The sequence below is a fragment of the Musa acuminata genome, chromosome BXJ2-3 (assembly GCF_036884655.1).
Source record: "Musa acuminata AAA Group cultivar baxijiao chromosome BXJ2-3, Cavendish_Baxijiao_AAA, whole genome shotgun sequence".
In the NCBI taxonomy this organism is placed as follows: Eukaryota; Viridiplantae; Streptophyta; class Magnoliopsida; order Zingiberales; family Musaceae; genus Musa; species Musa acuminata.
Genome location: NC_088340.1, coordinates 6,207,564 through 6,231,862, shown reverse-complemented (window position 1 = coordinate 6,231,862; position 24,299 = coordinate 6,207,564). Strand labels below are relative to the sequence as shown.

At 37.2% G+C, this 24,299-nt stretch overlaps 3 protein-coding genes across 14 annotated transcripts; 2 read left to right on the top strand and 1 right to left on the bottom strand.

The window, feature by feature from the left end:
* The first annotated feature begins 230 nt into the window (after window positions 1-230).
* LOC103977660 (uncharacterized) lies at window positions 231-16,230 on the top strand. 10 transcript variants are annotated; one of them, XR_010485075.1, is made up of 13 exons: window positions 231-422; window positions 635-785; window positions 1,485-1,602; window positions 1,850-1,946; window positions 2,707-2,813; window positions 5,524-5,646; window positions 5,925-6,078; window positions 10,152-10,212; window positions 10,333-10,697; window positions 12,378-13,980; window positions 14,887-15,183; window positions 15,276-15,294; window positions 15,778-16,230. XR_010485075.1 is itself a non-coding variant. In XM_065098613.1 (12 exons), exons 2-11 carry the CDS (start codon window positions 658-660, stop codon window positions 15,143-15,145), a joined length of 3,015 nt encoding a protein of 1,004 aa, XP_064954685.1. In that variant the 5' UTR covers window positions 231-422; window positions 635-657; the 3' UTR covers window positions 15,146-15,183; window positions 15,778-16,230. The 10 variants fall into 10 exon arrangements, 8 of the variants coding, with proteins under 8 accessions (XP_064954685.1, XP_018679291.2, XP_018679289.2 ...); XR_001977332.2 differs by having other exon boundaries at window positions 14,887-15,294; XM_065098613.1 differs by lacking the exon at window positions 15,276-15,294.
* A 590-nt stretch (window positions 16,231-16,820) lies between these two features.
* LOC135582548 (uncharacterized) lies at window positions 16,821-19,293 on the bottom strand. 3 transcript variants are annotated; one of them, XM_065098617.1, is made up of 7 exons: window positions 18,957-19,194; window positions 18,772-18,843; window positions 18,092-18,156; window positions 17,571-17,712; window positions 17,370-17,450; window positions 17,173-17,280; window positions 16,821-17,091 (listed from the first exon to the last, which is right to left on the bottom strand). In XM_065098617.1, exons 1-7 carry the CDS (start codon window positions 19,125-19,127, stop codon window positions 17,065-17,067), a joined length of 666 nt encoding a protein of 221 aa, XP_064954689.1. In that variant the 5' UTR covers window positions 19,128-19,194; the 3' UTR covers window positions 16,821-17,064. The 3 variants fall into 3 exon arrangements, with proteins under 3 accessions (XP_064954689.1, XP_064954688.1, XP_064954690.1); XM_065098616.1 differs by having other exon boundaries at window positions 16,821-17,068; window positions 18,957-19,191; XM_065098618.1 differs by lacking the exon at window positions 18,772-18,843 and having other exon boundaries at window positions 16,821-17,068; window positions 18,957-19,293.
* A 4,281-nt stretch (window positions 19,294-23,574) lies between these two features.
* Window positions 23,575-24,066, top strand: LOC135606650 (uncharacterized). The gene has a single exon (XM_065097704.1). The coding sequence runs from the start codon at window positions 23,575-23,577 to the stop codon at window positions 24,064-24,066; it is 492 nt and encodes a 163-aa protein (XP_064953776.1).
* The last annotated feature ends 233 nt before the right edge of the window (window positions 24,067-24,299 follow it).

Sequence of the window (24,299 nt, the reverse complement as noted above, 5' to 3'; positions counted from 1 at the left end):
GTACGGGCCCAATTTTGAACGGACCATCGTGTTACGGGTTTGGAAGGACTAGAAAGAAGATCCTCTCCAACATCACCTTTAAATTAAATCGTTAAACTTCCGATATCAACACTTCGCTGATGAGTCATCCCATTACGGTCCGAATGGATCACGTAGAATAATTGTAGAAGATCCTTCGACATTCAAGAGAACGGCTTACTGCGTAACCGTTCTTCCAAACTGCGTTGCGTTGGATGCGTCATTTTGTCCGGTTCTGTACGTGTTGCCGGGAGGACGGTCCGAGCTCGGGGTTGGACTCGAGTCAGCAATTGCGCGGAACGGGGTCCGGCTTCGCGAGTGGAGGAGTGCTCCGATTGGGTCGTCGACTGCCATTCTGGAAGCCCTCAGCGGAGATCCGAAGCGAGTCGAGCTCGATCTCCTTGGTACTCGCCCCGTGCTTCCAAAACCCTAACTCGATCTCAGATCTCAGTCTCTTTTACTAGGTTTTTGTTGCTAACTCAAAGGGATTGCAGCTCGGATCCTCCGGTGGCTCTCTTTTGTTTGAGTCATCCTTGTTACGGCTACGATTCTGAAGTTGCTTTTGAAAGATTGATGCAGATGAGACTTAATTTTGTTTTATTTTTTTGTTGTGCAGTAGTCTAGTGTTTGATTTGGAGGATGCAGCACATTCCAGCGACGATTGACGACCAGCTTTTTCTGAAGGCTATTAGGGAAGAGAGCCCATGGGAGAACCTGCCGAAGAGACTTCAACTGACGTTGACTTCAAAAGAAGAGTGGCATAAAAGGTCCCGTGCTCGGAATCATTATATTATTTGGACTAACTAGTTAGATCGGGCATAGTCTAGTTGATAGCAGTAAGATCGGAAATATGTCAAATGAAAAATAGAACTTGCAAGTTGCTCTTTTGCTCAAATTTTTTGGATGTATGCATTAAGAACTTGTGATTCGTGCTATTTGAACGGTAAAACACTTTGTTGTGACCTCTTTTCCGTTATTTAGCTAGGTTTTTCTTATCATGAAATTCTAGAATGAGCTCCATTTGCTGCATCTAATTGCATCTTTCATGAAGAGCTTACCATAACTTTATGAGAGGGTCGAAGCACTCATATCAGTATCGTAGTCAGACCTTGACACTGCACTTTTTGTTACCAACAAAACTTCAAATATTTTATCTACCCTTTCTTGTTTGCCACTTCTGATTGTTTCCTGTAGCTGTTTTATCTGTTTCTTATGCATCTGTATTCCTAACTATATCTTTTGCTCTTGCATTTTCACTTTTATTAAGAGTGAAGAAATTCTTGTAGTATGTTTTCCAGATTCTTATATGAGGTTGCCAGTCATTGTTATTTTGTTAATTCTGTGGGCAGAACCTCGATGGCTATGTGTTTTGATATGTTCTTTATGGTTCCATATCTCACTTGTATGCTACAAATTCCATGGAGGGTATGTGTTGTCAATACTGAATTTTTCTTCATGGGTTGCAGAATCATAGACTATTGCATCAGGAAGCGTCTACAATGGAATCAATGTTTTGCACGTAAAGTCTGTAAAGAGGGAGAATATTATGAAGAAATGATGCGCTATCTGCGTAAGAATCTTGCTGTATGTCCTGGAACCTCTTTTCTTATTGATTCACTCATATTTTCACCAATATTTTATGAATTTACATGGATCTTCTAGCCCAGTCTGTCTCTTGACCTTTGTGGTAATTTTGTAGACCTTGTGATCTCAGCTTGTGTTTTATTTTTCACTTTCTCTTTAACTTTGGATTTATAATGTTAGGTGTCCCTGTTTCTAAATCTTGTGGATTTTTTTCTCATCTGTTTAAGTTGATATGTTTTTTCTGCAGTTATTTCCCTATCATCTTGCAGAATATGTGTGTCGTGTACTGAGGGTGTCACCTTTCAGATATTACTGTGACATGATCTTTGAAGTTTTAAAGAATGGTAATGCCTTATTCCTATTGACTCCTTTCCCTAGCTTTTTCCTCTTTTCTTTGTCTCACCTTGGAGTGGTTGCTTCTAAATTTCTATAAATATTCAGTTTAGTTTTTTCAAAATATGACGGTAATGTTGCTGGTATTTTCTATCTTCACACAGCAATGCTATATTAGTATATTGTCCACTGAATGAACTCATCTGAACAGCAATTGATTTTAACTTAACTTTGGCAGTTATTCATCACTATAATATATCTCTAAGTGCTGCCTTAAGTGCTATCTGGCTGGTGAATGGTGATAGTTTATGATGTTCACTTTTACATCAATATGTTTTCAGACTTGAATTGCTAGTAAAGTTCTCACGTGTCTATAAATATCGTTGCACAAGTTTCTCAATTATATTTTGCTTCTTTCAAAATTGATATAGGTTTCTTGTCCTATAAATACTACATCCACATATACCAGGATGTGATATTCACTACTTTATGAGTTTCAACATTTTAATTCTTAATGAAGATAATTAAAGATGTCCACATATTATTTATTGTGAGATGGTTGGATAAAAGAAAATGCTATCTTGATTAGATTCTTTGTAGTGCTTAGTTTCAGCCTTATAGTCTTTTCCTTTCTGACATTTCCAATCTTTCCATGTCCTATATATGTACATTAAAAAAAAAAGGGTAACTTTACCTAAGGAACTTATACTTGTTTTATGATCTGGAAAGAACTGTATGAATATATACTAATGTTCCAAAAACATTTTGCAGAGCAGCCTTATGATAGCATCCCCAATTTCAGTGCCGCAGATGCTCTGAGGCTTACAGGAATTGGACGTAATGAATACATTGATATTATGAACAAGTGCAGATCAAAGGTCTTCTATTTCCTTATCATGTGTGCATATAAAGGGTTTGCCAGATTTCTTTTTGTTGGTGGGAATGGGTTTACTTTTGAATGTTGGTTTTTGTTATTGCTTGATGAACTTTAGATAATTCTTAGTTTATACTTTATAGCCTATATGCATGGATTGATGCAAGTAGAAAGTGAACATATTGTCATGTGTTTGACAAATCCAACTTAATGTAATATTTTGTAGAATTCTCAGTTCTTGTGTATGTATTAATATTCTTTTTATGCAATATTAGCACTTCTTTAATGAATTGGTAATACTTTAGGTATGTTATACATAGAAATATGTGCAAAAACAAAAAAATAAGCAGTAAGTCTCAATTATTTGTGGTAGAAATACATGCTTATACTTTATGCATAACATATAGTATATATGTATCTGTCTATGGGAGCACATAGATCTTTGTTGAAAAAGGGTACAATTGCATGATACAGTTTGGTATAAGTCTATTCACCATTTGGTGGGGTGAATTTAATAGGTGATACAAGCCATACCAGACCAAATATAGTGAAATCCATATGGTGATTGGTTGTCCGATTGGTGAATACTATAATGGGCAACAAAAGCGAAAGTGGAAAGGTCATGATCTTGAGGAAGTAAAATAGTGCTAATTATCTTTTGGTTAATTGAGATTGATGAAGAGAAGAAACTTGTTGGTTCTAAGTCTTTTCATGAGTAGATAACCAATTGGCATTTTGCAAGAGTTCCTTGCATACCTAGATAATAATATCATAGCAACTTCTTAGGCTATTTGGTGTAAGCTAATTTTTTGTAAGTTAGATTGATGTTGAAATAGTTATTGTTGTCCTGATGAGGTAGTTACGACCCCCAAAGATATACGAAAGAGCTTAGTGAAAGTCCATTTGATTTGCTCCACATATGCTCCTAGTAGGGAAGTGTAAGTTATATGTAGTGCCCTTTATAGTGGGGAAGATTGTAATTTCTCTATAGTCCCACTCTAGAGAAGATGGATTTCTATATGTGGCTTAGGTTGTTTGTCAACAATAATTTTATTTAAGCAATATTGCATCATTTAACAAGGCCATCTCCATTCAAATTGAAAGTTGCTAATTACTTCCAACCAATGTTCAAAATCTCGGTCGAAGACCTGTACCAGCCCTTCACGTTGATACGGTACCTTATTAGTTGACATGGGTATGGCTTGTGTAGAGTTTTTTCATTAAGTTAAACATAATAAGAGTTAATAATCAGTAAATATACGCAAGTTTTGACATGAAGTGCATGCTGGTAGGAAGGATGTTACTATGAGGAACCTTTATCTGATTCGAGATCATACAAACCTTATAGATTTCCCTGTAGTCATTGAGAAGTTGTGTGGATCCGCATGTGCTATAATCTTCTTTATGGGTGATATGACTGAAATATTTTCCCTAGTCCATGTCCTGCTGGTTTTTGTCTGTGTAGCTAGGACATAAGATCCTTAATCTTGGCTACTGTCATTGGTAAATGTGTTAATCTTTACATCAGACATCACAAAGTGTGGGATTTAGAGGGAGATCTTTTGTTAATGGACTGTACCTGTTGCTCATCAAGTATATCTAAAGGGTCAATTGATTGCAATAAACTATCTTTTCTTTGATGTGATAATCAGATGATTGATTCTGATATGCTCTACCGTGACCCATGAAGGATTGACTGCCTGTAGCACAACCACGTCGAAACTGAGTAGCCTCCTGTGACCCCTGTCATTCCTCTTCCTTGACCGTCTATGGAATAAAACAAGATGGGCTGGTGGATCTCTTGCCACATCTAGAAGTGAATCACCCAGATTCTTCACTATGTTGTACTCAATATATCAATCTATCTTGCAGGCCAAGTCATCATCGTATAACTCCATAACAAATGAATCTAGCTCGTAATAATGCAGCCTCAAAGATATGTTATAATGAATGTATACAAGTTTCTCCTAGCATCTGTAAGAAAGAGAAAGATGGTTGCAAACTTTTGAGAGTATCAAAATGAATATAGACCGATTATGATCTCAACCAATGGGCGAAGTGGCCTGTAATAGAACCTTCATTGTTACTTTCCTTGAGTTTGATGCAGATTCTCCAAATTGTATCTACCACTTAGCTGCAAAAGGGTAATTAAACAATCACATTAGAGTTTACCTGTTTAAGTGAGATGTAAAGTATACATTTTAGTTGTAATTGTGTTACCAAGATCCATGTTTTATTGGCATGGAATAGTGATCTTTCCAATAAATGGGCTGAAAGCCTCGTGAAACAAGCATCTCTAAATTAACATATATAAATAAGCAATTGATGTATCAAGAAGGAAATCAAGATGTACAAACATTTATTTTGCGTTCATATGGCTGTGATAGACTTCTTGAACTTGATAACTGCAGTTGCTGATACAAGTTGGTTGTGATAATCATTTTTATCGGGTTTTTTGAATCTTAAAAGAATAATAAATGCTTGAATTTGCTTTTGCATGATATGGTATTTTGGAAATTTTAATATCTATCAACTTATGCAGATGATTCCATGGATTGACATAACTTCTTTGATCTTTATTATAGTAATGTGACACTATAAATGAAGTTAATTTATGTTGTTTTCGTCTATATTTCTCTTTCTTCTTACTTTTAGTTCTAGCTGCTGCTGTTTTGCTGTTTCCTTGACTATTATGTTTTCTTGGAGAGATCCAGAAAATTATGTGGAAGCTGAACAAGTCAATTGCTAAGGAATTGCTGCCCACACAGCCTGTAGATTTCCCTGTCGAACCATGGTGGGGAGTTTGCCTTGTTAACTTTACATTGGAAGAATTTAAGGTGCCCTTTCTTGCAAACTTTGTTCACAAATCGTCAGAAAGTATATAAACATCTATGATAAGTGAGCTTGATAGATGAAGTACATAAGCATAAACATCCCTGTTGAACCATGAAGTTTCACTTTTCATCCATGGACATTTGAGTTAGCACAAATTTACTTCATGAAACTAATTTAGGAATAGGATCATGAAATAAATGCCACTTCTTTCTTGATGATGCCAATTCCAACTTATCATACTGAGTATAACTGGTTCTAGTAATGTAATATACTCTTGTAGAAACTCACTGAAGAAGAAATGGCAACTATAGACAAGGTCTGCAAGGAGGAAGCAAATTCATTTGTTCTTTTTGATCCTGACATTGTTAAAGGTCTTTACAGAAGGGGATTAGTATATTTTGATGTTCCTGTTTATCCTGATGATCGGTTTAAAGGTACGTACGACAGTACCACAATACATTTACCTATTGTATGTAATATGTAAAAATTGATATTAGAGAGCTATCAAATCTAGCCAATTCACAGATGGGGCTTTTTGCTTTATACACATAGACCATCTGGCAGATGTCAATTTGCTGGACCCTATCCATTGTACTTGCCATATTTAGTAGTACCACGAGGTCTATTAACATAACATGCCATGGGAATATTGACAGGATTGTATTACTTGTATGAAATTAATATTAGAACAGGTAGACCCCTTAGTCTCCTGATAGTTTTAAACTTTTAGGATGGGTTATATTGGTTTTGCAACAATACATTTTGGTGGTTATTTATTATGATAGTTTGCTTTGCTCACTAAATTATCACATTGTATTTTATTGAGATATTATGCTCATGATACATTATTGTGGTCCTAATTGATACATATGGCCATAATACACATTAACATGTTATTATTTTCAGGCATTAAAAACCAAAAAACGGAAATATGAATATTTTTTGTACCAAGTGTACAGATCAGTAAGGACTGAATACTTACTAGTCTAATGGTTGACTGATACGTGGACTGGACGATTTTATCTGATTTGGTTTAATTCTGAGTGTATCGTTCACTAGCATTATCTAAGTGAGTACACCCCTAGGTAAGATGATTGATGCAGAGTTATTCTGGGCATGAGACTTACCAACTGACACTAATTAATTTCTAAAGTTTTTTTTTATTTTCTTAATATGGTTCCTTCTCCCTTCTTCTCAGTCGTTGACAGTTGATAGTTGTCAATAACTTTTCTTTGCAACTTCTCTTCTCTCTCTTCCCTTTGCCTTCGAGCCTTTGCCGCCATGCCCCCCCCCCTCCCCCCCCCCCCCCCCCCAACACACAACACCAAAAAAAAAAAGAACTCTCTGTCCTCCACATCCACCAACTCTTTGCATCACCACTCTCCTTATGCTCTTGAATTGTTGATGCCTTCTCCACCTTATGTCGTCACTTCCTTCTGCTCATGTTGCCACTTTCTCCTCCTTGGGTATGTGTTACTGCCTTCTCCTCTGCCAGTCAACTTACCCCTTATTCTGTGTTTCCTCCACCTTCTCATCCTCTTCTCCTTTTTCTGCTCCTCTCTTTTTCCTCTCTAGTCTGGACAATGTTGACCCATATTGGTTATCAGTGTGTCAATCCGTACTGGTCCAATCACCGAGCGGTGTTGGCATGATTATCCGTACTGGTCCATATTGGGACTAGTACACAGTATAACAATCCTTGTATCAAGCAATATGATTATCCACTTTTTGTTGAAATGCAATAGATGTTGAATTTTTTAAAGAATTATATCAATTGCTTCTGAGTAGGAGTTTTGTTTGTTCATCTTTTGTTCAGTCTTGGAACTTACTAGTTGGAATTTCCATAGAACATTATGGGCTACTTGTTTTTATTTTCCAGAAATTCTATATTATTGGTGTTCTTAACATTTATGTTTGTTAGGTTGTTTTTTGTGAGTACCATGTTCTAACTTTTCAACACATTTTTATATGATTTTTGAAGTTTATTGTATGAATACCTCATTACATGGTAGCTCTTGGTAGATTCTGGTCACCAATTCTATTATTTGGTTAAACCTCTCTGGAGTTTGATTACTGTCAACAAGGATTGACTCAATGAGTTACATTTTGAGGTAGATGGTAAGTAGAGTCTCGAGAAGATTTTTTCGAGGAGGAAACACAAGAGTACATCCAATTCAAACACTAAAGTACATGTATGAAATGTCAATGCTTGTCATATCAGGTGAACCTGAAAGCTTAAAATTTTGCATTTACTTCCCATATAAAATCCTAAACTGATTTCTGATTTAGTAGGCACTGTATCTTCTTATGGTTTTATCAACTTTAACATGTCTAAAAAATTAAGATTAAGAATGGAGTCTTTTAACTTTTGAAAGTTAAGTTAGTGGCAAAGTTAAAGTTGCATTGCAGGAAACCAAATTCAGAATGAGTAGTATCACCCTTAGACGGCTGTCCAACTGAGAGCTTGAGACTTAATTTAGTAATTCTATAGAACAACCTAAGAAGAGGAGTAAAATGGGCATAAAACATTACATTTCACTTTGCAGTCACTTTGACATCATTTGAGGTATTATAACTTTGCCACTAACCAACTTCATTGGAAGCTGATATATAGTTAATGCAGAGGTACAAGAATGTAACAGTTGAAAATTTTCTAGAATTGCATGTATGTGATCGCCATAAAGAAAAAGAATTTTTAGTTGATGCTTTGATTTCCCAGGTATCTACAGTTTATTGTGTAAATAGGACATAGCAAGCTATCCCTACATTTGACCTTGTTATGGTAATTTTGTGAATACGACAAGCTGCTATAATTAGAGCCAACTTTGATGCAAAAATACATGATGTATTCCATGTGTCCAATCTGGAAAACAACACCAAGGAGAGCCTGATGTCACCTTAGTGTTATTGCCACCAGAATTGATTGAAACCATGTAAACATGTGGAGATTAATCAAAAGCAGCATTGCGCAATCTATGGAAGGATTTAGACTGAAGTGCTTGTTTGATGGAATGACTGCACTAAAAAATATGCAACTATGGCTATAGAAGATCAATTAATGCGAAAATTTATATCTGCATACCCTTGGGAGCAAGGTGAATCTAATAGGGGAAAAAAATTAGGATATAGTATTTATAGGAACCAGACCTCCATCATCTTAGGAAAACTCGTAGGCAGACCAGTATGACACCCTGGAGCCTTACTAGCTGAACCAAGATGTGATGGGGCGCTACTACAAGGGGCAACCATGAACACTTATTCTATCTAATTCAGAAGTTTAACTAGCTTTTATCAATTTTTGATGGGTTGATGGGATTGACTCTTAAGTTGTATTAGAATTCAGGTGAGCTCAGTCCATCTTAACCTTATCTCCTAGGGTCAATTCTAATTTCATCCAAACTCATTCAAACATACACTTTACCAGCTTGGAATATGGAGTTATGGACAACGCATATTAAAAGGAAGGCGAAAGATTTTTTACCGCTTTGAGAGTCTCAAATGGGAAAGGATGTCCTGTTTGCCCAACCTTAGATCGGTGGCCAATCGTTGGATGTGGTCGCCAACCTTTGGAAGCAACAAACCATGCTCTAGTCTACCACTAGGTGTCGGGCAAGGGAGAATACAACAGTAAAGTTATTTTTTTTTGTTTTTACTAGGGTTCATGTCTTATTATTTAATATATATGAGTTATATGAGTTGATGTAACTCTTGTCTTGTCACTTGCATAACAAGTCTCTCTATAGTTTTCCTTTGTCTCTTGTCCTCTCCTGCACACTGATTTATCTCTCTTTTTTGTCTCTCATCTCTCCAAACTCTCTTGTCCTCTCTTTTTTGTCTCTTGTTCTTCATTCCGAAGAAAAAACGGAAAAACATGTTATAGGTGACAATTATCCCCATCATGTTCAACTATATCTGAGCATATATTATTTTCCTGATTAGCTATGGATTTCATAATAGCCTGATATGTGCAATACTTGTTAAAAAATTAGGTTTAAGAAGTTCTGATAAATGAAAACTGCTACAGCAGCGGGCAACCTTAACCTTTTCCTAGTTTCCCTTTTGCCATTGATATCTCAGCATCATTCTCTCTCTTGCCTTTTCTTTTTCATATCTATCACTTTTTGTGGATATGCTGCTTCAAGGTAATATCCTCCAATTTTATATCTAGTTCAGGCATTCTATTTGTCAGGGAAAACAAAATCCTGTAATACCTCTTGCCAACAAAATTTTATGACCACATCTATCTTTACTTGTAAATTTGCAATAGAAATGGACCTGCAAGTAATACCATTTTTATTTTTGCAGAAACCCATGTTTGTTCTTTGATGTGTACAAGTTTTATTTTATATATAATTCTCAAACCTCTATCAAAATCATAAAAGTTTCCAATGAAGCGAAGCTTGAGTTTGATGTTACATTATAGTAATCTGTGATTCCTTCCTTTATCACAATTCTCTGTGTTTATCCTCTTGTACTATGATCACATAATTGACTTCTACTTATTCAGTTTCCAGGCTGGAAGGATTTGTTTCAAACAGGGAACAGTCCTATGAAGATCCAATAGAAGAGTAAGATACATTTAGTACAATCGACAGATTGTTGAACCTATATGATAAAAGAATGCCTTTTGAATTGAAAATTCTTCACTTGTAAGATATCTTTAATCAAATATATGGAACTTTTTGCAGGTTATTATATGCTGTTTTTGTTGTCTCGAGTGAGAATGCTACCGTTGCTGAGTTGGCTGCAACCCTCCAGGCTGACCTTTCTCAGCTCCAGGCTGCTGCATCATTTGCTTGCCGATTAGGCTGGGCTGTAAAACTTTTGGATCCGGAATCCATCCTTCGAGATTCTGTCATGCCTGGCTACCCTAGTAATATACTAAGTGATGATGAAGAGGCTTCTACTGCTAGCATCAACTCAGAAAAGTCTGGCCAGCATAGTCATGATCTAGTAATTGAAAAGGATAGAATGATTTCAGGCACTGCTCATGTTGCTTTTGTTGTTGATGCCAATATTACTTCCTATTTAATGATGGGATCTGTCTCACCAGGTTCGGTTCATTTTTGTTGCATGCCCGTCTTCAGATTGCATCCTGATGCTTTATTTATAGTTCTAGCATTATTTTCCTTCTTGTGGCTACTGTTGGTTCTAGGGATTGATAAACCATTTGTACATTGGGTTGCACTATACTGTCTTTCGACTTGTTTGTAACTTTCATGAGATTAGCACTCTCTATCAAAAGTAAATTTGCAGCACCTTAAATATTTATGATGATTTTTCTCTAAACTTTTGTTATGGAAAGAAATTTTCCATTTTTTCCTTGTAAAATCTATTTAATCTTTAGAATTGAGTCTGAGTAGCCATACAGAATTTTGGATGGTAAATTACATGTGAACTTGTTTGCTGAACTTCTATAGTTCTTTAATTTGGCTATTTTAGAATACATATGTCAATGTATGCAGTGCTAATATGAAAACAACTTATTTATAGTCTATAGCATTTTATGCTTGCTGGCTTTGTAGGATTTCTTGAGGGATTATAGAAGTACACATGAATAAGAGGTCATTATGAGTAAGTTGAAAACTCAACAAAAAATTTTGAAGTGCAAAGTCCAAGAACTAATTATTTGAAAAAGGCAACAAAGAGGACAAGCTTAATGCTTGCTGATGAGAGAGATTTAGAGCAACAAGAAGTACCTCAAATTAGTTCATTTTTATTGCATTTCTGTTTCGTTCTAGAGGATGGAATCATAACTGTATATCCAGATTGGACAATAAGTAAGCACTTGAGAAGTCACATTTAATAATTTATTCCATTTAGGCTTTTAGGAACTTCTTTTGGAGTTTGGACCATAATAAGAATTGTGGTTTTGGAAATGGAACGTAATGAACTCATTTGGTATGCTGAGTGTGGCATGATGTCATATTTTCCTTACCATCCTGTCGAATATTTGAAGATATGAGTTGTCACAAGACGAGAGAAATATTCATGCTGACTTGGTCAAAAATGGGAATTTCATTTCCATTGGGTAGTTCAATAGTACTTATACTAGGATTTCCTCTCATTTTTCCTAGTTTGAAGTAAAATTTTACAAAACTCAACCAGAACTCCCTGATACAATTTTGGTATACCAGGCAGTGTACCAACCTTTGAAGGCAGGCACCAACTTTGAAGTGTATTTTATTTTTAATTAAGTTACACATCCAGTTATGTTCATCAAGCACCTTTACCTATTGATTTCTTCATTCCCTAGTACTATGTTCTAGCAGTACTTTAATTAAGTCAAGGTTCTTAATTTCGGTTCGTACCGATGTACTGAGCCCTACTCGGTACGGAACGTACTGATGTATACCGATGGTACATCAGTAAAAAAAGCTAAAAAACTTCCAAAATACCTGGAGATTACTGTCCAAAAATAGTGGGGTGTACCGATCGGTACACCTCAGGAACGATCGAAATCTGGGGTGTACCATACACCTCGGTAACAATCGAAATTCAGGGCGTACCGACCAGTATGCCTCGGTAACGATCTGATTTTGATTGTTACCGCTCGGTACAAACCTCGTACTGTTCGATACGGGTCAAAACATTGGTACCGCCCGGTAAAGGATGGTCCATGTACCGGTATCATCTCGAACTGGTACGTACCACTCATACTGAGCAGTACACATCGAAATTGAGAACCTTGAATTAAACTTTCTTAATTGACTTGTTTAGTTGCTACTTGCAGGGTTGAAGTCTCATGCTGTAACACTATATGAAGCAGGAAAACTTGGTGATTCTAGTATTGCAGAACTTTGCAGGGATCTCTCAACTTTAGAGGGAAAAAAGTATGAGGGTGAACTACAGGAATTTGCTAACCATGCATATAGCCTTCGATGTGTTCTAGAGTGTCTTCGATCTGGTGGTGTAGCTTACAATGAGAAGTTTGACATAGCGAGTAATCCAACTGATACACATTCCTTCATTGATGACATTACTTCAGTTGCAGCCGAAATTAGCATCTCTGAGGAATCTGGTGATTCTAATGTAAATGAAGCAAATCATGATGACTCTTTGGAACACGGTCATACTGAAGTTCCCCAGCCTGATTTATCTCCAGACAAATCTGACTCTGTAAATGGTTCTACTCCTGTATGTTCAGGTACTTCAGCTGAAAATAACACATGCAAACCTGATTATAATTTACAGAATGATCAGAGAGTTACGTACTCAGGTGGTTCAGAAAATGAAAGGACTGTTCTAAAAAGAAAAAGGAAGTACCGTGTTGATATTCTTCGTTGTGAAAGCTTGGCCGCTCTTGCACCAGCAACACTAGAACGACTACTTCTTAGAGACTATGATATCATTGCATCTATGGTTCCACTTCCTGCCTCATCAGTTTTACCTGGACCTTCAGGTCCAATCCATATTGGACCACCCTCATATTCTTCAATGACGCCATGGATGAAACTAGTTTTGTATAGACTGATGGTTAGCGGACCTCTGTCAGTTATTCTGATGAAGGGGCAGTGTCTGAGGTTTCTTCCTGCACCATTAGCTGGTTGTGAAAAAGCACTAATATGGTCGTGGGATGGTTCCATAGTAGGAGGTCTAGGAGGCAAATTTGAGGGAAATTTGGTTAATGGAAATGTGCTTTTGCATTGTTTAAACTCCATGCTTAAGCATTCAGCTGTTCTAGTACAACCCTTAAGTAGATACGATCTTGATAGTTCTGGAAAGATTGTCACAGTGGATATTGCATTGCCGCTTAAGAACTTTGATGGATTGGTTCAACCTGTAGGGCTAGACATGAAATTAGACCAGGAGAGAATTGCAAACTTAAATTCATTGTTAAATGATCTCTCAAGCAAAATTGAGTTATATACAGTAGGTTACGTTCGCCTTATACGACTCTGGAAGGGAATACAATCAGACGTGTTAACACCAGATCATGAACAATATGAATGGGTTCCTTTGAGCTTGGAATTTGGTATTCCTCTATTTAGTCCCAAATTATGTGGCAGAATTTGTGAAAGGATAGTTTCATCACATTTACTACAAACAGATTCGCTTAGTGAGCACAATGTTGCAATGCAAAGTCTAAGAAGAAGATTACACGAATTATGTTCTGAATACCAAGCAACAGGTCCTGCTGCAAAGTCGTTTCACCACATGGAACATGTGAAGAAATCACCTCGTCAACTGACAAGCTATGCAAGTGGTAGATGGAACCCACTGTTGGAGCCTTCAACAGCAATCTCTGGAACCTCCAGTGAACACCAGAGGCTCAAGCTTGCAAATCGACAAAGATGCCAAACAGAGGTTCTGAGTTTTGACGGGAACATACTCAGGTACTTCAACATGATACTCTATATACTTCTGCTTCTGTAACATCAATTGTGAATTGGATTAATAGTTCTACTGGACTGATCTCAATGAGAATGTACATTTTCTGGTTGGGAAGTTTGATTGAACTTTAGAATCTCTACAGAAACATTTCTGAGACTGCTTCAGTTCCAACAGTTCTATCCTGATGGACTTATCAACCTGAAAAGCTTTTTTCATGGTCAATTTTGAGTTCCTTCTAGCTAGCGAGAACAAACTTCTCTAAATTGTTGGAAGTACTTTTCCACTTCCTAGAAATCTGATGGAAAATTCTTTTAGGTAATTTTATATTAAGATGTATTAAGCTATTTGTTACTTCATATAATAAGTATGACATTGACCCAACATTATTATATATCTATCATCAAACATGAAAATGGGAAATGGGGCTGATTCAGGTCAGAGATTGAAATTGGTGGTTATGTCTGAGTACTGGGCAGTGTGTATCAGTTGAATTTCAATTGGACCACCTGGCATGATAAGTATACCGGGCATAACCCTTGTACCAAATTTAATAAGGCCAACTTGTCAGATCCACATACTGATAACATGTACTAGTAAATACCAATCTGTACCAACCGGTGTGGTCGATATTTCAAACTATATATGTTGAACCTTAGTTCAGAATATAATAGCTGCATAATCGTCACAATTGGTTCTCATCTTTTGACAAATCTTTCTGTCTAGGGCTTAATTATGGGAATTCTATAAGTTGTTGCAGTACGTAGTCATTGGTATTTTCTTAAGCTTCTTCAAATCAGTATACAATCATCAGATGTCAAGTATATTGAAGTGAATGTTTCATTGACCCTTCATGTATAATTGTTGAATCCACAATACTCATTCCTACTTTTCCAAACTTCTGCCTGCAGGGCCTATGCGCTTAGTCCTGTATATGAGGCCATTACACAACCTGATGAAGGGTCGACCCTTGCCAGTGGAGTGAAACATGAATCCGATGAGCTAGACAGCAGAGAAGTTGTCCTACCAGGTGTTAATCTATTGTTTGACGGGTCACAGTTGCACCCATTTGATATAGGTGCATGTTTGCAGGCTAGGCAACCTATATCACTAATAGCAGAAGCTTCAGCAACATCTGCTTCTCTTCAGGCAACCAGGATACAAAAATAACTTGTTCTTGAACTATTTTCCATGTACCAATTCAATTGGTGAGGCTGGCATTTCTTCTATCGGTTGTTCAGATCTCTTTCTGCATCACCAATGATTTGTTATTTCAAGTTCTGAAAATTTTCTGTTCCAGGGGTTCTTTATTCGGGCAGGTGAGTCTGGTTGTGTCCCAGTAATCTATATCATAGAGGTTACTTGCTGAAGGTTGATGATGAAGAGAAGTGGTTGGTAAAAGATATTTTAAATGCTCAAATAGACATGTGCTTACGATCAGTTATACCTGGGGAGCCCAGAAGTCTTATGATGTGAATTATAGTTGCTTTAAGCAGTTTTTTGGAAGATTCTATTGGTTCAGAATAAGATGTTCAAACCTTTCTTAAAAGTTTTCAGGGAATTAGTGACACAGTAAAATGAGTATGAAAATTAAAAGAAAATAGAGGCGTTGTGGGCTTCTTTTCTATTTAGTTTATCGGCCATTTCATGTATGCATACATTTCTTCTGATAGTTTCGTCAGATTGAGTCATAATTCAACTCTATTATTCTTTCTTTTAATTTATTTTGTCTGAAAGCCACTCCATTCTTCTATGGTAATCCTATCTGACATGTCTTTCGTTCTAATCTTTTATCATTGCAGGGACTTGCTATTTCAGAAATTTGTTACACTTGTAGCATGAGATTAGCATGAAGGATGCTTTTCCTTGTATAGAAATTTCTGTCTGAAAGATATAGACCACGATCTTCCATTGCATCTTTGGACAATTGGCTATAGAGATGTGAAGTCATTATTTCTCTTCCATAGAAGGTGCTATTTCCATATGAACTCACTCGAAGGACTTATGCATAGCTAAGGCCAACAAATCAATTGTTGGACGATAGAAAAGTATCCTACCATCATATTTACTACTATTGTTTGATGATCACTGGCCGTGCGAAGATATTGCTCGTATTGAAATGGTACATCCATGTTTTTTATTCATTTGTATTGTGTCGTGTGTCATGTTGAATAATTAGGGCATTTTACCTTAAAATACGTTTTTATTGTAGGTCTTTATCCCTAATTGATTTTTACTTGCAGGCTTTCCCTTTATTTTTTTGCCACTGACGAAAATTATTTTTCCACCAGTTCTACCATCACCCTCACCCTGGACTATCGATAAGCCACCACTAGAGTCGTCATTGCACTCTCATTTGTCTAGTCCAACACTAATCGGAGAACCTCGACCAGTCGTGCAATCGCACCCTTTGTCTTTGCCATGCCTCTGCTCCACCCCTTCTCACAATTGCCATGGCCTCGAATGTCAGTTGTCACCACCTTGTCCTCCACTAGTAACCCCATTTGCCTTGTGCCTCCTCACCATTGTCACCAGTGAGAAGTGACAATGGTGCTAGAAGTCGTGAGGGAGCCAGAGGTCGTGGACGCCATCGCGAATGTGACGCTGATGACAGTGGTGAGGAGGGGCATGACAATGGTTGTGTTGGAGAGAATGATTATGGTCTAAGTGTTACGGCGTGGGTTGGATATGGTGGTGAGCGAGACTACACTTCGGTTGGATACGGTCTAAGTTTTACGTCGTACCCCTAATGATGCAGTGTACTGTGACATAAGCCTGACTACACTTCGGTGCCCCTGCACATGTTGGAGAACTACGAGCACATACTTCCCATGACAGACGGTACTGGTAAATTCTTTCTTCTTTTCATTTCCTTTGATAACAACAAAAGGAATTGAGGGGTAATTCCACTAACCGTGGAGATTTAGGCAAAGGGAAGTATACAAATGTACTATGAAATCAGAAACTCAACAGAGAGAAGAATAAAAAAAAAGATTTCACAAAATATTGAGTGATGTCAAGATGTGGTCATGAAGGTATTTGGATCCTGTGCTCCTCTTCTTCCGATCTACGACTGGTCCATGCATCTACTATCTGTTGTGTTTGACAGACAACAACTCCATGAGCAAAAACAAAAGAAAATAAATCAGTTTGTTTTCTAGAAAAAGGATGGGAAAATTGTTTCCATGTAAACTTACATGGAACCGCCGCAGCTGATCCTGCTGCTGTGCTTCTTGCAATGCCGAAACGAACTGCATCACCAAGTAGAATGGCAGTAGGATTCCGCTGGCTCTCAGCAAAAGCACCTTCAGCACAAGCATTTCCACCAAATCTTTAATTATCAGTTGACTGCATATATGTGATCAGTGGCACACAGAAGAAACTCAATTCTTACAGTGAGAACGGTAGATGCATAGTGATCGGCACCAACAGTGATCACAGCAACGAGATTTCTGATCACCAATACGATCATGAACTGCGATCAAACTTATAAGAATCAACTTCCATGGTCTAAAATCTATAGCTACGGGAATCCAACTTCAGTCTGATTAACAAGCTAAACAATGTACTTCATTTGTGATACAAATTCGCGTACCATGAGGGCGATCGATCGGATGTACAAGGCATGCCTGCGCGATGCAGGAGAGACCTCTGCGCACTCAAAGTCGGAATTATTGTCACTGATGAACTCTGGGTTGTGAGGGTCATAATTGAGCCTGGGCACCTCCAAGCTTCCTCTGTTCAGGAAGAATGCAGCTGGTTAGCATCAGGGTCGAGATCAGTTCTACTGTTCAACCTTAAATGCTTATCATTATGCATCATCAAGGTTAAGTTTCAGAAGAGAAGTTGATCTGCACCCACTATATCCATAGTTCAAATCAGCAATAGGTGGGAAGCATCAAAGAAAGCTGCAAGTACAACAGGTGCAGGTGGTCCACCAGCAATGGACATGGAGGTGGAGGTGTTCAGCTCACAGGCATACCAAAAGAGAAAGGATTCGAATTCAAACACAATAATGCATATCAGGTGGGCTCCAGTGGCATGGATTTAGAATCTAGTAATAAAAAAAAGTGTCTGTGATGAGAAAGAGAGAGGGGATGATGGTCAAAAGTTAACCTGATGGTCACACCCGCATCAACCGAGGCCTTCTTCTCAGGAATGGTATATCCAGGTTCAAATTTCTGCAAGATTTGTTTTAGTCAAGAGATCAGTTGGAAGGGAAAGCTCTTGGAATTTGAATGCTATGCAAGTTAGACTAAAGTACAGCTATATTTAAATAAGATAAGTCAGTTTGACACACTTGAAGAAGCTGCATAACATCTTACAAAGATCTCATAGTTTTACTTAGATCTTTGGTAGGTAGAGAGGAGGTGGAGAAAGCATTTTTAATCACTGATGAAACTGTTAACCCGATAATCATAGCTTCAACAAGAAAACCATAGACGAATTCTAATCAGAAAAACAAAAAATTGAAATTTTGAGAAAAATATGGGATTCAAAGTAATTCTTGAAACATCAAGGTCTAATCAGAAACCAAAAACTTAGTTGCCTATTATTCTCAGTTCTTGAACACAAGTTAATTTTGAGAAGTTTGAGCTTGATTTTAAAGGAAAAGACATCTTACTAGCAAAATTTCTTCCACAGAAATAGTTTGCTTCCACAGAAAAAAGCTATGAACAGTTACTAGCAAGAAATAGTTTTCTTCCACAGAAAAAAGCTCAAAAAGTAAGGGTAAAAGTCCTCCATCATTTGTTTCCACCATCAACCTATGCCTCTATCTATGAAGGGGTTCGAACCTGAAGGCATATCTCACAGACATTGCTTCCCTTCTCATCGCACCATCTCTGAATGCATTCCCTGTGAGCAAACTGGAACAGTGGAACACCGAATCAACATCACCACCGCATCAAAAACACCAAATCTTTGTCCACATGTCACGAAGAAATCCAAATAAGAGCAAGAAAAGACGGAAAGCTGTTACCTTTAGGGTTCCGGAACAAGCACAGGGGGATTCCATGGTCGTGGACCTCTCTTCCTCCTCCTCATGGCATATCCTGCAGAGACACATGGAAGCAGCAGCAGGCGAACAGGGGGAAGACATCCCACGGTCATCCACCAGCAGTCTGATCTCTTCTCCGTCTCCGAATGCCATCTCTCTTCCTCGGTCTCGGACTCTCCGTCGTCTCCCCTCTCCCTTTCTTCGAGCATATAAACGTGGTTTGCCATGTCCTGTTGCGAAATGACCAATATACCCCTGGGGAGACCACCAAATCTGACTTCTTCTTCTTCTCCGTGAGTTGAAACCTTCCACATTTCGATTGGACATTAACGCGAAATCAAACCTTCAATTCGGCACCTAATTGGACTAAATCGAGCACGAAAGGAAAGCAGACGGCGACGCCATTGGGCGGCCAATTTGGATGAGGTCGTGTGCTCGTCAGCATGAGCATGCAAAACTGGTCAACGATGTATACGTATCTAACACTGTTTCAATTAAGATAAATTCATTTTTTAAATAATGATCAATATATCATTTTATGTTTGGAGCTTATTATTTAGAGCCACATTTTAATATTCAAAATCATTTTACTATTCATAATTTATTTAAAATATTATTAATAATATTTTTTTTTATAATTTTATAATTTTATAATTACTTTTTTTTTCTTATTGTCGATCTTTGTCTATGCGTCTTATTGTCATCGACTCTCTTTATTTTATTGGATAGCTTATAAACGTTCTAATATCTTTTGAATTAATATAATTAATCTAAAAGATGATATCTTTTGAATTATTACAAAATATATATAATCTTAAAATTATTAATATAAAAAATTAATTTTTACCTTCACTTTTTTTTTATTCATCGATTCATCCCGTTTAATTATCTATTTTATTTTTATCATCTCGTGCTACCTCATATGATCAATTGGAGCAAAAAAAGGAACATAAGGGAAAATTGAAAAAGAAAAAAAGATTATATGTAAAAAATAAAAAGATTTTATTGGAATTAAATTAAGGACTTATATGTCTAATTATAAAGGGATAATAAGAATAATTCAACGTTCTTAACATCAAATTGTAAACAATAAAAATAATTATAAATTATATAAAAGTTACTCTACCCTTGTATAATTATATATTTACCCCTGTCTAATTCTTAAAATTACATATCTACCCTTATAGTTAAATATTTGTCCCCTCTCTGTATAAAAATTATTTTCGAGAAAATTCTTTTTCTTCATATTTTTTTAAACGACACCGATTGACATAATCTTAGAAATATCTTTTGACAACACAACTATATGGTATATTATATAGACTGATCCATAAGGTAGACTAGACTGGTTTAATTGCCTATATATAAGATTTACGGTATCCATTAGTTATAGTGTTTTTGGTATATCCATTAGGAAACTATAAATTTATTAAAAAAAAATTATAACTAAGGTAAATAGATTCAAACATAGTAAAAATCAACTCATACAAAACATAAAATTTTAAATAGGTATCCTTATTAAAGATATTTTATTTTAGTTATAATTTTTAAAATATATTTATGATATTTTTTGAAGAATTAGATCGATTTATCTTATGGATTGATCCACGATGTATAATAAAAAAAATACTACTCCAATTATCTTTTCAAGAGAATATTTTAGAAATATAATAAATAAGAAACGTCATTTGAGGAATACAAAAAAAAATGTATACCTCCTCGAAAACATGCAAAAAAAAAAGTAGCACTGCCCAATGTCCGATATCATGTTGTCTTGTATCGATGAGGACAAGTAATGGATTGAGCAAGGTAGGATTGAAGCTACACATGCAAATAATTGTGTGTGGAATGGAGGCCAATGAAGTTACTGATAAGGCGTATTTTGGGCCCAGGATACGTCACAGTCAATATCATATGTCAAGTCAGAATCTGTATCAAAACGATGTTCAACATATCCCGTCCGAGAGCTTGTGGCGGTGTCGTCTAATGTCGCTCCACATGTCCCGAGACGGCAGCCAGTCAGGAATATCATCCCATCCCTCGAGGATCAGCGGTCACGTCGAACCCGTGTGTGATCGACCCTCGTACAATAGTATAAAAGCCCTTATCCGACATCCGACCAAGGGGGGTAAAAAATAATTCGACCGACTACTGACTTGCTCGTCAGAAGGGTTAAAGTCGGGAATCAACGAAAGTCGTTTTTGCTAGCAAACAGCCACCCCCGAGCCATGAATGCTTCAACCTGGGAATCGCCATCCAGCGAACGAAGGCGAGCTGCCAACCAGCCCGAGAACGGAGAGACGTTGCTCCACGCAAACGGTGCTCGAATCGAGAAACGCTGATCAATACCCCATCGCAAGGGCCCGATCGACCTCGGCATCTAGCTCAGCCGACAGGAGACTCCCGACATCGACCCATGGACCAGGCCATACTGACTCATCAGTCACAGTAAATTTATTCACCAATAGTTGTCATTTGCCATCAGATGACCATCATGACATAGACTCATGTGGCCTACATGACTCATTTATTATTCTTTTATTATTACTAATCTTGATCTTTTCAAATCGGCAATTCCTTAGCTCTTTCTCCACCCAAAGATTACTCAATTTCTTACTATATAATTTCTCATACACGTGTGACCAATTAATTTCAAACCAAACATTTTCGGAGTTTAACTCTTGTAATATATTTTTTCTTATATATATATATATATTCATTTATGTGTAATGTCGAACTACATATATGAATTTAAATAATAGTCTGTTTTGATTCAAATACTCTTTCACATATTAGGCAGAAGGTTTTTCACAACATTTTACATATATTAAAAATCATATATGAAAAATGTTATAGCCAAAGAAAACAAAAATTTCTTGCCTTGGGAAGATGTTACTGTTGATAATTTTAACTATTTATCTTTTTAAGTTTTTAGGTTTTCCTATATAAAAATTATAAGAAAGTGTTAGAAAATAGAGGGAACTTAAAAGTTTTCTATCCCTCCTCTTTGTTTCTTGTTCTTCTTTGCAATTTGGCCCGAAGCAATCATTAAACTATATTTATTGGTCATTAAATAATTTTATTTTATTTTATTTTATGAGTTTAATTCTGATCCTTCTCAGATAGTTTTATGAGTTTTGATATAAGAATAATAACATAGGAAAGGTCGTCAACACCTAAACGTGAGTGACACCTCATTGTTACGTGATTAACATCGAATGAACAATTCATCATCATCGTACGTAAGATTTGACTCAGTCAATCGTTCATTATGTCACGTAACATATTTTTCAAATTCAATACTAAATGATTACATATATGATTAGAGGAAGCATATAATCATTAATCATGACCTCGATCCAACAATCAAATATCGTACTATAAAAATTCTCAAGGTATGTTCTCAAGAAGTTTCTCTTTCTCTAGTGAATTACACCTTCTATAATTGACATCTAATCGAATACTTCAAATCTCATATTCATTTATGATCATCTTAACATAGTGACCCAACGATCAAATATCGTACTATAAAAATTTTCAATGTTCTCATGAATTTCCTCTTTCTCTAACGAATTACACCTTCCATAATTGACATCTAATCGAATACTTCAAACCCCATATTAATTTATGATCATCTTAACATAGTTCTTTTTTGTACCATTCGTTATCTGAGTAACTCATCTTATGACTTCAAGTTTACGCTAAACTTACTCTAATCAACTTTGCGCCTCTCGGCATATTAGGTAACCAAATAATTTCAATGATTATTTGTATCTTAAATAACAACGGCTTGAATTTTGTGATAGTTAAGCTCTTAAGAAAACTCACACTGTTACATGATTGATTGTTGTCTATATAAAAAACCAAAGAATCACTGAGAAAATGATTCGTTCTTCATTACTCATTCAGTGTACTTTCTATATACAAAAATGTCAAGACATAAAAATAGAAAATATCAACCTAATTTCTAGGAAAAAAAATTACATAAAACGTAATAAATTGTGTAGAACCATATTTCATAATACTATACAATAAAATCCTAAAAAAATATTCATTACACAATTATTTGAATTGTTCCTTTACACCTTCTCTTTTGGATTATTTTCCTATGAATCTTTATTTGATTTCTCTTCTTTTTTTTTTTTTTGGGATCTCCTTTTGAATTAATTTCTTGATTACATGCAAGTGTTATGATAGTTAGAAATATTCTCGAGAATTAATGCACAATAAAACTAAAACCCACCGTTAATCGAGAAACGTCATATCACATCGTCCCACACCGGACGACACGTTTCACTCCGACACCACTGGGTCCCACATTCGTGTGTCCCACGTCAGTTGTTGCGTGCAGGTAAGTAGACGCGCGGCGGTTCAGCGAACCTGTTGGCACCGTATTGTGCGGAATTCTGACACCAAACACGCTTTTATTCCCACAGTTCCGCGCCAAGTCAGCCATGCAAGTTACTTCGAGGCAAATCATTGGAAGACACCGTAGGATGCTGCAAGATCTCCCACTCGTAAAAGCCACGTCCTTCGTAACCTTCTTCATATCATCTGCAGCTAGCCTTCCCTTCCCTCCTCCGTTGCACCACCTTCTTCCATGGGTAATCTACTCTCCCACCCCTCGCCGGGCGCCTCCGGCGGAAGAGTCGTGCTCTCCGATGGCACCGTCCACGAGTTCGAGCGTCCGATCCCCGCCGCCGAGCTCATGCTCGACCACCCACGGCAGGTCGTCGCCGAGGTGCAGCTGATCTCTGGCGGCAGTGGCAGCAGCGCTGAGCTCACTCGGCCGCTTCCCGCCGACCACGTACTGAACCCGGAGAAGGTATACGCCATGCTTCCGATGGCACGGAAGAAGGCTGGGGCGTTGTCCGCCGAAGAGGTCCGCCGGATCCTGGCATCTCTCGGGGGGACACCCAGAAGGAGTGACATGAAGGATGTGGTGCTGACGGCGAATGAAGCGGTCGGACGAAGGGAATGGCCGGTGCCGGAGTTCTTGATGAGGCAGCACTCAAGCAAGAGGTGGAAGCCAAGTCTACTTTCCATAGAGGAGGGGCATCCGATGAGGAAGCTGCCTCACTGGTTGTTCTGAGGAGACAAGACGAAGGGACAGTCGATCACAGGAAGAGATACGATGGCATACGTAAGGGAAATCACATTAGAGAAGACACCCATAGATTGCATTTGGTATGGTGATAATGTCAGATAAATGTAATAGGCACAATTTATTAACCACATAATATAGAGGGAAGAGGATGACTCTTATGAGATTGATATGTACATGCAATTAATATTTTATTGGATGAAGATGTGTCTATTAGTGAT

Bases quoted from the DNA above. Each gene is read 5' to 3' on its own strand.
- LOC103977660 (XM_065098613.1), top strand. From the start codon at position 658: ATGCAGCACATTCCAGCGACGATTGACGACCAGCTTTTTCTGAAGGCT. The intron at 1,603-1,849 runs GTATGTCCTGGA...TTTTTTCTGCAG, and splicing joins ATCTGCGTAAGAATCTTGCT to TTATTTCCCTATCATCTTGC. The intron at 1,947-2,706 runs GTAATGCCTTAT...AACATTTTGCAG, and splicing joins CTTTGAAGTTTTAAAGAATG to AGCAGCCTTATGATAGCATC.
- LOC135582548 (XM_065098616.1), bottom strand. From the start codon at position 19,127: ATGGCATTCGGAGACGGAGAAGAGATCAGACTGCTGGTGGATGACCGT. The intron at 17,713-18,091 runs GTTAACTTTTGA...CTTCCTGAACAG, and splicing joins GATGCGGGTGTGACCATCAG to AGGAAGCTTGGAGGTGCCCA. The intron at 17,069-17,172 runs GTAAGTTTACAT...CAAACACAACAG, and splicing joins ATCAGCTGCGGCGGTTCCAT to ATAGTAGATGCATGGACCAG.
- LOC135606650 (XM_065097704.1), top strand. From the start codon at position 23,575: ATGGGTAATCTACTCTCCCACCCCTCGCCGGGCGCCTCCGGCGGAAGA.